The sequence below is a fragment of the Podarcis raffonei genome, chromosome 7 (assembly GCF_027172205.1).
Source record: "Podarcis raffonei isolate rPodRaf1 chromosome 7, rPodRaf1.pri, whole genome shotgun sequence".
Lineage (NCBI taxonomy): Eukaryota > Metazoa > Chordata > Lepidosauria > Squamata > Lacertidae > Podarcis > Podarcis raffonei.
The window spans coordinates 40,103,850-40,121,639 of record NC_070608.1 but is presented as its reverse complement, the minus strand read 5'-3'; the positions used below and the strand labels follow the sequence as shown (position 1 = coordinate 40,121,639).

The following is a 17,790-nucleotide window of genomic DNA, read 5'->3' as shown; positions in this document are numbered from 1 at the left end:
GAGTTGCCAGAGATTGAACCCATGACCTTCTGCAGGCAAACTTGATTCTCTACCACAAAAGACAAACAAAAGAAAGTCCTTTTCACATCACAGAGTTAACTGAATGGAAGTTGTTGCCACTAGATGTAAGAGAGAGGGCTTCAGAGGGTAATAAAAATTAATTCACAGAGGATATGCCTATGAATGACTATTAACCATGGCAGCTAAACTGTACCTTCAAATTCAGAGGCAGCTTGTCTCAGAATATTATATGTTGTGGGGCAAACAAGAGAACAGATGCCTTCTTGACATATTTGTAGAATTCCCAAAAGCATCCGGCTGATCACTTCTAGAAGCAGGATGCTGGACTCGATGGATCCTTGGTGTTATCCAACAGGGATATTCTTGGTTTTGAAATTCCTCAACCCACAAAGCCAGATGGCTTTAGCAGCTTCCATGTTTTCTGAAATCGGGTCATTATTAGCTGGCAATGAAGCTAACCCTGCAGCTTCCAATTAAAATTAAATCACTTGTGCCAAACAAGGAAAAAAGCAAGTGCCTAAGAAGTAATCAGGATTCTTCACCACTCCAAACCCAGCACCTGGCACACTTGAGGGTAGCTTTCATTTTGGTCGGAATGAGCTGGCATGATGGGATGGCTGATACACTGCCTATTTCCCAGAGTGCCAATTCCAAGCTCTGCTAAGTAGCAAAGCTTTGTAACAAAAGTGAATTCAAGGAAGGATGTATTAAGCCCATCTTGGAACAGTGTGTTTGCATGATACAATGTCAAGAGCAATAAGAATGTGATGCTTTTAGAGGTTTTTTTTTCCAATTAGATGTATCCTCTAATAAAATCAAGAGGAACAGATGTTTCTAACAAGAGCTGTGTCAGCCTCATTTGGATGTAATGCAAAACTATAATTGAGTGTTGCAGGAATGAGCCTGGGCTTCATTAGCCACCCTGCCCTCTGTTTTCCTCTAGTGCAGGCACAAGGAGAACAGTAGTTTTCACTTCCATTTTTAACTAACCAGAGTTTAACTAACCAAATCCCAACAAAACCATGGTTTAGGAAATTGGTTTGTTTTTCTAAGCCTGAAGCCCCTCAGATGCTGTTGAACTAGAACTCCCATCAGCCTTGTCCGCGGTGTCTGGATCTGGTGGGAGTTGTAGTGGAACAACAACTGCAGAGCTACAGGTTGGCCACCCCAACTCTACATTACGGTTCAGATGAACCTCTTTAAAGTTTGGATGTAACAATACACTGTGGGTAAATCAGAATGGAAACCAAAGTTTCCAATTTCCTCCTTGCAGCCATACGAGAAGAGGAAATGAGGAGCACACAAGTCCAGAGCTCAGGCAGTTAATGCTAAACCATTTCACACCAGGCCTGTGAGAATCAACAAATTAGGTAGGAAGTTCAGGTTTCCTGACATAGGGTAAAATATGTTCAGCCAGTTGTAGTATGAAATGTCAAATTAATAATGTTTCCTAGCAAGTGCACATTGATAGTTCCCATTATTTTCATTTTGCTGAGAAGCAGTTCTTGAAATACTGCATTATCCTGGAATTTGGACTGGAAAATGAGAAGTTTTGTGATGATCAAAAGATCACAGAAAAGTTAGAGAGGGAGGGTGCTTATTAACTTTTTCTTGCAACTACTGTACATTTTGTTTGCTGGTGCCTGGATGGCCGCCATTGCATGGTTTGTAGTGGTTTTGTGCTTTGGTTTTTTTCCTGCTCACTTTTGACCTTCTGAACATGTGCATTTGTAACCCTCCTTTCAACAAAGCTTCCAGGGCAGCTTATGTAAACAGAATACAAAAAAACCCCACTTGTTTTAAAAAACCAGCAGGCAATAGCAGAAATAATAATGATAGCTAGATAAAAGCAGCAAGAAATCATTTGATAGAAATGAAGGCCAACTGAGAAGCTAAAGCAGGTCTAGGAAAACAAAAAGGTTTCTGCTCGATGTGAAGATGTGAAGGCAGGCACCAGGCAAACCCTCTCCCCTTGCTTTAACCCCCCCCCAATCAGTATAGCCCTTCTAAGTCCATGATCCTTGCTACAATGTTGTGCAGGTGTCCTATGCCCAAACAGCATCTGCAAATGGACAATTAGGATCTTGCATCAAGTGCCTTCGAAGGGTAATGAAAGTGCAACAACAAATGAGACTATCAGGTGTGGGGCAAGTGGTCATGGTTTAGAGAAAGCAGCATTGCAGTCTAAATTGGGACTCATGCTGAGCCTAATTAGGCCCATAGGACAGAGATTTCCCACCCAGCCCTGATTAATAATCTTAGTCTTCTTATAGCAATCTTATTGTGTCTAAAAATCTTCTGTAGAGGTCCATATGCAAGAAATTTCTTGAACAGAGATATAATATGCAGCTGCAAAGAAGCTGTTGTGGCTCTTTGACTTTGGAATCTTTTTCTAAGGAGCCACACCTAGTGCCAACATTACAGTCTTTTCAAGACTTTGCTCTATATCCCAGGCATTTAGTTGGAACCGTTTTTGTTCTTTTGTTAAAATCTGAGAATGGGAAGTTGCACAATGTGTCATTGCTGAAATGAAGTTTATCGGTAGTCTAGAGGCAGGGGTAAAGCAAATGAAAGGCTGGAGATGACTGGTTAACATGCTTAATTTAACCCACTGAAATTGATTGCAGTTATGGCCCAGAATGCTAGATTAGTTTGCAAAGATCAATCAGTGGATGTTTATTTCTTCAGATTAACACGGTTGTCACCATCTTGCCCTTCTTGTAAGCTTCCCTTAGGCATTTGTCCATAGCTAGAGACAGAATGATGAACCAGATGGCCTGTCTCAGCATAGCAATTTTATACCCAAGTTAAATATCTCACCCTCAGTATCTGCTTCTTCACTTTGGGGTTAATAGTGACCTGGAGGAAATAAGGATTATAGAGCATTATCTCTATTAGTATTTTCCACATTCATGTGTGTGGAGGGAGGATTCTCCTAATTTGTTTGCTAAATGAAAACATTGTATGTAAATACATCTGTATTTTCAGGGAGGCTTCAATTAAACTGAAAAAAGAACTACAATACAAACAATTATAAAATTGTCCACCATTATAAAACCAGCAAGTGAAAAAACAAAAAAAATACATTGAGGGCTTAAAACCCTGAAACTTCTATTTATCTGATGCTGAGCAGCAATACCTGTTACTTTTGGAAAGCCAAACTTATACTGGCTATTGGAAACTTTATAACTTTTGTCTATAAATTTGCATTTATGAACTTGAGCTCCCCAGCTCAGAGATCCCAATGCACTCATTGTATATTACATTATAATATGTTCTAACATTTAGTATTAAACTGTTGTTTTAAGAACTGAGTGAACCTGTGTGAGGGAATCCTGACACCTAGAATGGAATGCTAAGAATGTTTCAAAAAGCTTGGATGCTACACTATTGTACCAAGTGTACATGATGCTGAGGCAAGCACCTGAATAAGTACTCCCACAGACCTGCCACTTTGCCAGAAATTTGAATATCTTCATAAGGCTTACATATAGCAGCCCATGTTTACATCTCAAAAACTTAAAGAAGACCATTTATTCACATCCCATATTCAGTGAATGCTGAAGGCCACCTCTTTCCCCTGGCCTTTGACACTTGAGATGTGTAGTTTTAGAGCCTACCCTATTTTTTATGTCTGTATGGAAACACCGTTTACCTTCCAGCCGGAGTGGTACCTATTTATCTACTTGCACTTTGACGTGCTTTCGAAGTGCTAGGTTGGCAGGAGCTGGGACCGAGCAATGGGAGCTCACCCCGTCGCGGGGATTCAAACTGCTGACCTTCTGATCCACAAGTCCTAGGCTCTGTGGTTTAACCCACAGCACCACCCGTGTCCCTTGATAGGTAGAGTTTGTAATATTTCATCATTCTTTGGGGAACAATTTCTCTAAAGGCAGTTGGGTCCATTGCCCCAGGTTACAGTTTTGGAATTACAGATGGTTTCTTTGCTTTCACAAGAGCTGAATGAAGCCAAAGTCCCATGTGTGGCAATCTGATTGGTATATTTGTCTCACCTAGAAATGGGCATACAGACATAGTTTGATAATGATGGGTAGAAGGAAGTTCTAAAGCACAAGATGATAGTCCTATGTTTTTCCCCTCAGGTAGGAAGCCATTTGGAAACCCTGCTCCATTACATAACATTCATCAGGCCAATTTAGCCAATTTTATTGAAATGGATCCATTTGGCCAATTTTATTGAAATGGAAGTTTGGCCAATTTTATTGTAATGGAAGTTTGGCCAATTTTATTGAAATGGAAGTTATCAGAACACTAACTTTGCACTAGGAAAATGAGTTAATCTGCAAATAAATAGGTGCTCAGGACAGGAGATGGAGTCTGGCTTATTTACCACATCTTTGACATAGTGTAAATTGGGGTCTTCTCTTTACTTCTGTCTTTTGTTGTTAACGAGGGTCAGGCGAAGCTAAAAGGATTTCAACGAACATTTCACAAATGCAGCCTGACTGCTCTGAACCAGACACTGTCAAAATGTAATGCAGTTTTATGATCAAAGAGATTTTGGAGCAGAGAACAATGCTCGTTTAATTTTATTATCATTGGTACGTTATAAAGTTCCCTAGAAGGACTTTTTCTCTGCCTATATTTTGTGTGCTGATGTTCCTGTGTATGTTTTTTTCTTCTTCTCTCCCCCCCCCCCTTTAGGCTGTACTATGGCGGTACAAGTTTTCCCAGCTTAAAGGGTCTTCAGATGATGGCAAGAGCAAAATCAAATTCTTGTTCCAAAATCCAGATACTAAACAGATTGAAGCAAAGGTAAAAGCAAGAACTCCAATATGTTTCCCTTGTCTGAAGGATATTAGAACAAGTAATCAGGGGCAGGGAAGATAACAAAATTTGAGGCTCATGTACTGATGCTTAAATAACAAGATGAACACTCAGTTCTGTTGCTATTTTGTCTGAGAACTAGAAAAAAGTAAACTAAAAATCAGGCAGAGCTGCCTGCAAAGCCAAGCCAAGCCGATAACTAGGTTGATGCATTGTAGTCTTCATTCAGTAGGGAATTGGACATTGAGAGGACAGTTCCTTCAGTGTGGAAGTCTGCCCCTCAGTAGCTAGTCCAGTTATTTAAGGTATTATCTATGTTTTAATACACATACAAAAAGGCTATTGCTGTAACTATACACACTGCTTGTACTCCGGGGAGGTCACTTGAGTGCTCCTAACATAGCACTCCCATAGGGTGCGCTCCATTGTCTCTTGAGACAGATGGATGCCATCATGGGCCATCTCTGGCTAGCTATGTGAAGCTGCCTTGGCTTGTGATCCTAAACTGAATGCAACAGCACTTGGCTAATAATTAACCAAACTTTTCTCACCTCATGAATTCATGAACTTGCTCAAATTCCAGCTCTTTACTGGGTCTAGAGATTATGGAGAGTCTGCCCCTCCCCCAAACGCATAACAATACGTTGTGATAAAGGGTGCTACAGATATTTATTAGGTATGCATTTCAACTTTGTGGTTTGGCAGAGCTTAGCATATGCTATGAATACTAAACTACCCAGGTGAAATTATGCCACATACTTACTTCATTTATTATATCAGGTAGCCGATGCCATTCCTGCTTCTCAGCCACCTGGTAACAGCAGACTGTGCTGAGACAGAATTTGTACACCTTTCTTCCCTCTGATTCCTAATCTTTGTCAGAAAGCGTTGCTGTAACAACAGTTGTGGTGTGGGTGAGGGAATGCTAGTGGATTTGTCTATGTGCTGCGGATATACATTGTGGAGTTATATACAACAGAAGGAATGAAGACTATTTACTTTAATAATAAAAAATTTATTATTTATACACCATCCAACTGGCTGGGCTGTTCTAGCCACTCTGGGCAGCTTGCAACACACATAAAAACATCAAACATTTAAAACTTCCCAATACAGGTCTGCCTTCAGAGGTCTTCTAAAAGTTGTATATTTATTTTTCTTCTTGACATCTGATGGGATGGTGTTCCACAGGGAGGGCGGCACTGCTGAGAAGGCCCTCTGCCTGGTTCCCTGTAACCTCACTTCTCACAGTGAGGGAACCACCAGAAGGCCCTGGGCGCTGGACCTCAGTGTCCGGGCTGAACGATGGGGGTGACAGCACTCCTTCAGGTATACAAGGCCGAAGCCATTTAGGTTTTTGAAGGTCAGCACCAACCATTTGAATTGTGTGGCGCTGGTCTGAGTCCTAGAACTTTTGCATGTTATGAAGAAGCAGCTTCCTGTTTTATGCTTCTGTTATAACTTGCAAACCCTCAAAGTGAGAGACATCTGATGCTAGGACAGCTTATCTACAGGGAAGAAAATGGGGCAAGGGACAGCAACCATATGTTCTTTTTTAGTGCCTCCTCATAGCATGTGAGAAAAGGATAAATTATTACAAGTACTGCTGTGAAAGCCTGTTCCCTGTAAAAGTGTTTGAGCATGTGTCTCAGGATTGCATAGAGCAGCATGCCAGAGCATTTTACATTTTCTGTCAGACTTTACTTCATAAAAGAGCAAATTCCCGTTCACCTGCACTTATACCTATATGTTTAATCAAGAACAGAGAATTCAAATGTGGGTTGATGTGCAGTCACTGACAGAATATTTTATTGGCCAGTAGCTCTAACATTAACCTGGGTATGTCTAGCAATCTTTCTCCATTGTAAGGTAAGTTCTGACAGGGGGAAAATATATATAGATCCTGACAAGTGAGAAGCCCATGCTATAAAAGCAGCCGCCTGCACATTTGACCAGTCATGTTTGCCTGCCTGGACATAAAACTTTAGTTACAAACTGAACATAAAATAACACTAAATCTAGTTTTATAATCTTCAGTGATAGAGGAAGTCTTGCTCAGGTACAGTTCTGAGGAAAAAATCTTGGCTCATTGGGAATTGCCAGCCAATAATAAACTTGTTTTTTTGTGATACATTTCATAAAAGAATTCAGAGAGGAGTTTATTCCAGATTAAATTCCATGTGTTTGGTTCACATGCAGGTTTTTGGAAACGTGAGATTTACTGCTGCACAAGAGAGGATTGCCGCCATAGGCACATGATGTCCTCAGCTGGTACAGGGAAGGCTGAAAGAATGAGCACAGGAGACTGGTATTGGGTTGAATTTGGCCACAACTTTATTGATTACAGGAAAGGGGCATGTATCATTGGGCATGTATCCAGATCAGGCAACACCTACTATCAGACAGGAACCTAGTGGGTTTGACACTGTACTGTGCCACAACACCGCACAGGCTGCCATTTGGAGAGTGTATTGGCCCATCAGTCCCCGTGTGGATTCCTGGACAGAGTCACCCCTCCCAGACCCCTTTAGCAGTGTATCCTCCAGCGTAATGCCTTATCCCCCAAAGTTGTAATAGTCACTGTGAGGTGGGTGGAAACATGCCAAATTGCTTGCAGAAGAAAATTCCTCCCTGCCCTCGAACATTACGACCAAGCAAAGCATATCAAAGACTGTATGCCACATGTCTGCTTCCCCACTGGGTGGGTGAAAAATCCTGCAATGGTCAGCAAATAGGGCAGCCTGCACCTGGCCACCCCCTTAAATAAGCTAAAGGTGGAATGGGCACAGCTTCTCCTGCTACTGCCCCAGCAGATCAATTGCACCAGTAAGTGACTTTAACTTAGTGCCAAAATCCAATATATTCAAAGCACACATTAGTAAAAATCAGGAAGAAATGTGAAATGCTCCTTGAGAATGTCAGACTCATTAGTCTACTATTTATGGTGGAAAGCTAGCCAAATTTTGGCATTGTTTACAATGCAGCCTTAATTACGAATTACCAAGTGCATTATAGAAATACAGCAGCATCATGCTTCATTGCTTAGTGTGTATTCCTCACCCTTTGATTGTAAAGATTTTTTTTGGAAAAGGACAGCTTTCTATAATGCTGTTTTTGAAAGCTCAAAATCAGCCTTTTAAAATTGTATTTGTTTTGGGGACACTGTGCTTTATATTTCATGCAGAAAGCATCCCAGAGAACACATCCTTTAAGTTCACATCCTCTTTGCTGTTTCCACATTTAGCTAATAGGATATTTCTGTTTTGTTCCTGGGTTTACAGAAGATGTAACAACTTAAATGATGCCAGCATTGTGGAGAGGGAATATCATCATGTTTTGTTAAGTCTTTGTGAGTTTCCCATTACTTTTAGTTATAATATACTAGGCAAAGGTTAGACCAATCCATTTATGTCACTCATCCATCACTCTGTTAATTCCAAACATAGAGTAAGATTCCCCCCCAATGTTATTTTATTTAACAAAAATTGTATACTAATTAACTATAAATAGAACCTCTAAGGCAGGGGTTGTCAACCTGGTCCCTACCGCCCACTAATGGGCATTTCAGAATTCTAGGTGGGCAGTAGGGGGTTCTATGGCACAAGCTGAATCCTCCTTCCATCGAGCACTGGTGGGCCATAAGGAAATTTTACCATCAAGAAAGATTCATTAGTGGGTGGTAGGTATAGAAAGGTTGACTACCCCTGATCTAAGGGGTTTACAACCCCGCCCCATAAAATATACAACACCATTATCAATAACAGTCATAGTCAAAAGCAAGTTTTGAAAAATGGTTCACCTTGATCTGTTTTACGTCATCAGCATATTGATGATATCCTCACTTCATCCCACAGTGATCTCTTGCCAATGTTGGAAAATATGGGGAAAGTAATAGAATTGTGACATGATCACAATTTCCTGAAGGATTCTAGTAGCTATTAATGCTGAAATCCAGTGTGCTGCAATGACTGAGAGTGTCACATGTGAGTTTCTGGCTCAATTCGTGCCCAGCCATGGTTAGATGGCCTTTACATAGGCTGGTATCTGTGTCTCCAGTGCTATGTGGGGATAATAGTACTGTCCATTGATTTTAATGGGTCCAGTATTCAATATGACTTCAGTCGGATGCAACCCAAATCATACCTTGCTCATAGTTGTAGTAATAATATTCACTGTCATAATTTGTGAAAAGGTACCAGACTATACTAGATTAACAACCAAAGTACCGTATTTTTCGTCCCATAGGACGCTCCGTCCCATAGGACGCACCTAGGTTTGGGGGGGGGGAAATAAATGAATTTTTTCCCCTTTATTTCCCCCCAAAAAAAACCCCAGGTCGAGGAACAGCGGGACAGCGGCGCTGCACCTCCCCGCTGTCCCCAGAGCGATGTCTGCCCGAAGCGCGGGGTGCTCTGCCTCAGCGCGCCCCGCGCTCCGTGCAGCAGGCTGCTATCCGCAGCCTGGGGAGTCCTGCGGGAGTTCCTGCGGGGAGGTGCGGCGCTGCACCTCCCCGCTGTCCCCAGAGCGATGTCTGCCCGAAGCGCGGGGTGCTCTGCCTCAGCGCGCCCCGCGCTCCGTGCAGCAGGCTGCTATCCGCAGCCTAGGGAGCCCTGCGGGAACTCCCACAGGACTCCCCAGGCTGCGGATGTCTGCCTGGCGCACGGGGCGCTCCGCTTCAGGGCGCCCCGCACTGGGCGGCAGGCTGCTATCCGCAGCCTGGGGAGCCCTGTGGGAACTCCCGCCGGCTCCCCAGGCTTGCTGATAGCTTCCTGAAGCCTGGAGAGTGAGAGGGGTCGGTGCGCACCGACCCCTCTCGCTCTCCAAGCTTCAGCAAAAGCCTGTATTCGCCCCATAGGATGCACACAGATTTCCTCTTCATTTTTGGAGGGGAAAAAGTGCATCCTATACGGCAAAAAATACGGTATGTTGTAAGCCTAAGTATTAGCATTGTTCTGCCCCCACAAGGGTCAGTTATTTAGTGATAGCAAATTTGTGTATTAGTATTATGTAGAAGGAATAATTCTGCCCCTTTCAGAAAAGATAATGCCTTTCCCCCCTTTTAGACCTCAATGCAGATTGGGAAATGTAGGTACAGCAATATTCTAGTTTCTATTGGTTCTGCTCAGAGCAGGAAGAAACCTCCCTTTCTCTTTTGTTTCAATCCTAGTGTTTGCCTATCCAGGAAAATGGATGAACTTGCTCATTCTTACATAACTCAGCAGGGAACTTCATAAAAAGCGTCTAACCACTTTAATTTTCCTAACTTGTAACATGAAGTTAACGTAATTTGCAGGAAATGATCATGAACCTGGCACATGCTAAATTGTAGTTAGTGGATATAGTATACATGCAGCAGGATATTTTTATTCTGAAAATAGTAGCCTACCATGTCATAAAACATGGCTTAACAGTTAGTACATTTTGCACTAGGATGGTAGAAATCTCAAAAAACTGGTTTGTATCCAACTAAGTCATATTAAACTTAAACTGATTTAAATCAATAAGCTTAGGTTAGTCAGTTCCATTGCAGTGGTTCCAACTCTGTGTATGACTTAGATGCCATCCACTGAATGTGGCTTTCCATCTGTATGGGAAGAAATAAGCAGAATCCCCAGGTTCTAGTAATCCTCCTTATTCAGAATGTCCTCTACAAGCTTTTTGACCATCAAGGTCACAAATGGAATGGGCACCATTAGGCAATTCTTCCCAAGGGGTGAAGTAACATGGCTGCAAATGCTGCCCAGGAGGGTTTGGTCAGGGGCTCTGATGCCTGCTAGGACAGACAGAACCAGAAGAAAGGCTAACAGCTGTGAGCAAGACTGTGGCTCGGCATGGTTATCAGGAAACTCAGCTTGCAAAAGGAAGATCCCACCTCTTTAGGGAAAATGGGATTTGCTTAGTTAGTGGAAGCAGGCTGCAAGTTTTATCAGAGGAATGTGGTAAGAAATATTAAGACCTTGTGCTTACCTGTGTAAAGAGGAAAGGATCCAAGGTAGGTTGATTGCTCCAGATAGCACAAGGACTAGTGTAGAACTGGAAAATGTCACCTGTGTTGGGAGAGCAAAAAGTTCATGTTGATTTCAATGGGAAAAAGCAGAATGGTTACAAGAATGGAGCAGCTTGAGAATGGGCTATGATTCAGGATAAATGTGGGATACAAGGAGGAGTGTTTTAGTAGCTCAGCTCAGGAACCTTCTTATGCCTGATTTTCCTCATAATAGCTTAATTCCCACCCCACATGCCCATTTTTCATGTTCTTTCAATAATGTTGTGGCCAGTTCAAGCCCATTGATTGGTGTCCACTTCCTTTTATCCTTCTCTACCTACCACAGGGGCAGGGGGATGAGTTAGCCCATGGATTGTAGAAATAAACAGTGAATTTAACTTTCTTCTTTCTAGTTCTTTGACAAATTTTCTTTTCCATGCTAAGTCGTGGCTTAGTTTCTAGCATTCATTGTCACAAATGTCCAATATAAAATTGCTGTAGCATTCCACTCAAATATTTGAGTGCATGTTTTCCAAAGAAGGTGTTTCTTCATTAGCCAACAAATAGTGCAGCTTTCCACAATGATGGATGACCATCCTTGACTTGGTTAAACTTCTGTTGGCTTGTCTCTACAACAGAGTGCTGGGTGTGCTGTGGAAGATGAAAAGGTGGCCTAATCTTACCTTTGACTTCTTTGCTTTCACTTTCAGGAGTTGGAATTTTCCAACCTGTTTGCAGTCCTGCATTGTATCCACTCCTTCTTTGCGGCCAAAGTGGCCTGTTTGGACCCACTCTATGTTGGCAGTCAGGCCACAGCTGCTGCTGCTACTGCTGTTACTGCTGCTGCTACTACTGGTGCTGCTGTTGCTACATCTTCTGGCACTAGCAAATTGAAGTATACGACTTGATGGCTCCTATTTCTGCACTTGCCACTTTCCAGGAGTACATGAGACTACGTATATGAAACATTCATCAGACAGGTCTCTCGGAGAACAAACAGCAAGCAAGAGAACTGACTCAAGAGACAAGTGGCAGTTGTCAGCAGAGTATAGTCACATGGGATCATGAATTAAGTCTCAATTTTACAAGGCATCAGTACATAATCCAAGCAGAAATCTCTGAGGTGGATGAAGATGCTTTTATAGTATAATCTGATTGTGTTTTGAATGACACTGGAAACAAAAGAAACAGAAATAAACGAATGACACAGTGCTGCACTTAAGTATTTAATACAATTTTCAAATCTCCATAATAATAGACATTTTCTTTCCAGATGTTTTTATATGACAACCTACCAAGTTCTGGATCAGAACTAATTTCCTCTTGCTAGACTATAAATGTCAAGCAAAGAGGGATCAGTGTGTAGCAACAAGGAAGTGAATGCAAAAAGATGCTACTGTATCTCCTTAGAAAAGAAAGCACCTTAAGTACTGTTGCAAATTCATATTTGTGCCCTTTTGACATAGAATCATCTTCATTCTTAATTTTGTTTCCATCCCATTATCATAATGATAATAGTATAGCCATATTAGGTCAACATGTTTTTAAAAAGGAAATATAAGCATAATGAAGCCATCTGCTATTGAAGCCTATAGTACTTAAGCCACTTAGCTCTTGCTCTCATGAACAGCAAATGAGGTGGAAATTCTGTAATTCTCAAATTGCAGTTTGGGGCTCACAAAATTCAGTGTTCTGTGATACAGGCAGTAGCAGCCAGCGGAGGGGGGGGGGCAAGGCAGCAGAGAGCTCAGGGTGGTGCAGGCACAGTGCTGGGTATGCTGAATTGCCGTTGCTGCTGCTCTTACACCACACCTGCTCCTCGCTGCCTTGCCACTCCCTACCCAGTAACCAGTAGAGATGAATGACTTAGGGAAACCAAGTCAGAAACACAGCGCACACAGCCGCCACATGCTGCTGCACCAGCCACTACTGCATATGGGGAGGGAGGAATCACAGCATGTAGCGAACTCAATGTGAGCATGAATGGTGGTAGCATAGCCTTCAACGTGACATGCTAATTTTCTTTCTGTGTGAATATTTTTCATGGAGAATCATCATATCTTGATGAGCCTTCACCTCAGAGCCTAAAGTGGTAGAGACTAAACACAGTTTCACCTGTTTTTGTGAGACCTCAATTCTGGAGTAATTCCATTGACCTTATTAGAACTACCCAGAAATTGTTGTTTGAGGATCATGGTCTGAAGCCAACAAAACCTTTTCCCTTTTTCCCTTTGCTTTCTTTCTACATACAGATTCTCCGTTGTTAGTAAAAATCTGTTAACATTCAGAATTGTTTTAATTATGAATGAATTACAAAACCAATGTTAAACCTGTTTAATTATGTCTTTTATTATTCAGTTTTATAGTGAAGTGTCTTTTAATCTGCCAGGCTTTGTTCTCAAATCCCAAGTATTATATTTTGTTACAGGCACAATAAAGGTCGCACAAGGCTTCACTTTTAAATTTGATTTTCATATTACCAACAGGAAACCAAGAAATAGAATTCATTTTCTCTTTTGTATTTTAATTAACAGCTGTTAAAAATGACCTTACGAAAAAGCAAGCTTTCTTGTAGGTTAAATGGAACATCCCAATTTTTGAAGTGAAACTTGGAAAGTTTTAGCAAACTCTTTAAATGGCATTCAGTGTTGTGTCATGTAAAACTAGCCCACAGGGTAAGACAATAAGCCCTTTTCAGATATTTTATGTATGGGGCCAGTAGGCTCTGCCTCCATTGTTCATGCATTCATTGTACCATTTGCAAAGACCTCCATACATACAGTTGTAAAAGCAGAGGATTCTTCATCTGTTCGGCAACTCTGGAAAAGCAGCATGCCCTAATATTATAAGAGAGCCCTCTTTGCATGCACTGGGGTCTTTTCAGATAGTATAAGAAACACTCATACATTGGAAGGCAGAGCCTTCCGCTGAGATATAACCCCTCCCACATGCACTGATTTCATCTGTAAAATGTCTGAAAGGGGTAATATGCTTTACATGTATTTTTAAGAATTGTATTTTAATGATGAATCTAGAGAAAGTGTAAAATTTGATCTACTATATATGTACAGTGTACATAACACCACTGATAAGGTTCCAAAGAGCCATTAGGAAATATTCTCTCATTCTCTCTCTCTCTCTCTCTCTCTCTCTCTTTCTCTCTCTCTCTCTCTCTCTCTGTGAAATGAGTTTAGTTTTGCATCGAGTACAATCCAGATCACAATTATGTGTATAAGCCAGATTCAAATCAATGCAAATAAGTATTTTCAACCATGCAGATTGTTCCCCATTGCCCTTACACCAAGGATAGGCACCATGTGGTCCTTGATCTAATTTCATACAACTTGGGGAAAGGGGAACAATCCAGTGGGAAATGAGGTAACAGAAGGAGAGAGAGAGAAAATAGTGGCCAAAAGGGAGGGAAAGGGAGTTGGCTCCACCCACTCTTGGCTCCAGTTTCCCCATTGGTGGCTGCAGTCCCATCCACTACCAGCATGCAGTCTCCAATACATTACCCCTGAGACAAAATGGCCCTCAACAGAAATAAGGGTTGTCCATCTCTGCCTTTTGTGCAGAACTGTACAGGGAGATTTGAGGTCTATACATGCAGAGAGTCCTTTTTATATTTACTTTCCAGAAAAGTTGCCTCATCTCTGTCCCTCTTACTGTAAGTTGCTTTGCTGGAGCTTTCTTTGGGGCATGAATTTTAAAAGTCCCATTGCCCATGTGTTCATGGGATAAAATGAGATGGGCCAATGCTATACAGTGGAACCTTGGCTCCCGAACACCCTGGGAGCTAACATTCCAGCTCCTGAACGAATGAAAACCGGAAGTAATTGTTCTGGTTCTCAAACGTTATTTGGACGCCAAACACCCAGTGCGGCTTCTGATTGGCTGCAGGAAGCTGCTGCGGCCAATCAGAAGCCACACCTTGATTCATGAACTGTTTCAGGAATTGAACAGACTTAAGTTTGGGAACCAAGGTTCCACTGTACTATCTTAAACTGAAGCTTGTAACTGACAGTTTTCATTTCGCATATACATGTAGCACATATACATTTTATACCAGGATGGTAACCTGCTGCTACTTAACTATCCCTGTGCAATATTTTTATGAACTAATCATTCAATAATTTGTAGTTCTTGCTGAAATTAGCTTTGAAGGAAATAACTAAGGTTAAGAAGGAAACAGTGACTACGTTTGATGTTACTTGGTCCAAACTATCCATAAGAATGAGTCACTGATTGCAAGCATTATATTAGAACTTCATAGGAAGGTTGTCTGGGGGGTAATATTTCATAAATCATGGTGGGATCCAATTAACACTGTGCTAGCTCATACCAGAGAATCAAGCATGCAACACACACACAGTTTTCCCTGCTCACATAAGATATATCATTCCCCTGCCCACCAAACAGGCTCTTGGAGCCAATCCCAGGCTCAAATGTTTCAACTCATCAACTTGGGCTTTGAAGGAAAGGCAGGATGTTTAAATGAATATGATAATATGTATTGAATTCACATAACTAGTATCAAGGTTCTGTGGATCCTTCATTAGCATGCAGCATGTTGAGAATCATGCAATAGAGTCAGTAATATTTTTAAATTCAGAGTTTTAGCCAGGATGTGACCTAAGCATCTCAAAAGACCACACACACATATCACATTGCCAATTGGTGCATCAAATCCAATTCATAAATCTATTCAATATTGTTTCCAGTTACAAATTCAAAGTAATATGTGTGAGAGTATAGTGATATAAAATGAATCTTGTACAAGGTGGCATATTTGAATTCACTAAGCTAGGAACCAAGGTATTCCAAGTACTCCATGTAATCTAAAGGCTCTGTTGTGAAAATGTGACACTGGAGAGATCTGAACGGTTGGCATTAGAGCCCGAAGTCAATAGCAAAATTTTGCCTGCTGACTTCAGTAGAATCAATGGCAAGCAAAGTACATGGTTGCTTTTACTTCTCATGCACTTAAGAATAGTAAAGTCACTCACTTACTTTGAAGCTGATGTGGGGATTAGCACTCATTAATGGGAATGATCATGATTGTGCCTTAAAAGTATCAGTCTTGCTACTCTATTACAGTAATCCTCATACTAATAGCTTCTCATAATGGCAACTAAACTGCCTACTTTCTGAAGCCAAAAGCAAAATTCTTGAAACTATAACAGACCAAAAGATAACACAGATTACAAATGGGTCTGCTATATAATTAGGAGATGACTCATGTAGTTGTATTTTTCAAACAATAATGGCTACCTTGTGGCAGCTTAGATATCTGGCATCGTTAGGGCTGCCTTATTTATTTGTACCTGTCTTTCGGAGGCAAGTATGGGTGTGATAAGTTCACCCTTTGATTATTATTATTTTAAATGCTGTGGTTTCCTTTAGAAACTACAACAAAAATGAGGAAGCTGCTGAACTCAAGGTATTCATTAAAAGTATTTTTGGTACCATAACAAATGCATCTTCAAGAAAAGCTTATAACACAGAAAAGTAGAACTCAAGATTCTTATTTTTAAATACATATGGTCACTCATATGAAGTAAGAATGTGACTTATGTTGAGTCAGGTAGCTTCAAGGCCTTGCTACCAGAGATCTATTTAGCTGGGATGGTGGGGATGGCTCCTTAGACCTTTTGTATGAAAAATGTGTTCTACTCTCAAGCTATAGCTCTGACTGGTGTAAGTGAGTTAAGGGGGCTGATTGCACTCATTTTGTGAAAGCATCCATTCATATAATGCAAAGTGCCATGGCAGAATCATGAGAGAGTCTGCTTTTTACATATTGTTTGCAGTTCTGCGGCCCAGAATATCCTGAAGATACTATGCATGTGGTAATTCAGTTTACAGTTTGGTGATGCTTAATGCATAATTTTTAAAGCTAATTCCAGTAAGAGATGGTCAACTGAACTAAATTCTGGTGGCACCTCTAAATATAGCTGTTCAACATTATATATAATATGATATGTGAATCTAACTGCAATCCTGAAGGTCCATATGGGCCAGAGCTGTGCCATTGCTTGTTGTGTCTTTTTAGCTTTTCCAGGCAGTAGCTCCCAGTGTATTGGCTCATGCCCTGTGATTATTAAAACCCCCCACAACAACTTAGAAAAGGGTTAAAATCTGTTGGGTGATTTTTAAGTTAACACCACCAGTTGCTAGGGAATATGATAAAGAACGCCCTGAGTATATGCATTCCTGAGAACTTTGGTCTACAACTGATGAGTCATATCCTGACTAAATGTGGGTCACAGCAGTGACACCACCACCATGTGTGTGTGTGTTTAGGAGAAAAAAGTAGTGTATTTGGTTACAACAAATGACCCCTTTTATAGAATGGGGAACTTCATCAACAGCATCTATTTTCATCACTACATGAGGAAACTACATCTACAAAAATTTCATCTTGCTGTTCAACATTAAATCAGGGCAGGGAACCCTGTGGCCCTGCAGATGTTGTCAGACTCCAGCTGCCATCTTTCACTATCATTGGCCATGGTGTCTGGGGCTGATAGAATCTGGAGTTGAACAACATCTGGAGAATCACAGCTTCCCCGGCGCGAACATAAATGTACATTAGTCCCCTGCTTTCTCTCCTTATATCTGATTGCAGGAAGCTAGACATATATGGTTTAGAAATATTGAGTCCCCTGTTGCTGGATGTAGCTAAAGCTGGGTTGTGAACCTTAAAATATGACAGCTATTGCCCCAAGGACATTGAGACCACAGGAACATGCAATAACTTGCATGAAAGCTCTGTGAGTTGTGTGTAATTAAAATATGGACTATGAATATCCTGCAGATAATATTGCACTGGAAAGTGCAATATTTCCCATATAATGGGCCACGATTCTTTATAAGTTGCACAGCTGTATTTTGGGGTTGTAATTGCCAGCAGAAACTCTGTGTAAAAACTAGGCTAGGATCCAATAAGCAGCATGCATGAGCTCAAAGCACACTCCTGGATGGGGGCGGGGGAG

The 17,790-nt window shown here is 41.3% G+C and overlaps 1 protein-coding gene across 4 annotated transcripts in view; it reads left to right on the top strand.

Annotated features, from left to right (window-relative positions):
• SNTG1 (syntrophin gamma 1) overlaps nt 1-13,258 on the top strand; it is a 221,007-nt gene extending 207,749 nt beyond the window's left edge. For all 4 annotated transcript variants that reach the window (XM_053396197.1, XM_053396198.1, XM_053396199.1 and 1 more), the window contains 2 exons: nt 4,687-4,797; nt 11,506-13,258. In XM_053396197.1, coding sequence (XP_053252172.1) covers nt 4,687-4,797; nt 11,506-11,703 — 309 coding nt within the window. In that variant the 3' untranslated portion in view covers nt 11,704-13,258. The remainder of the gene's footprint in view (nt 1-4,686; nt 4,798-11,505) is intronic.
• Nucleotides 13,259-17,790: the final 4,532 nt, after the last annotated feature.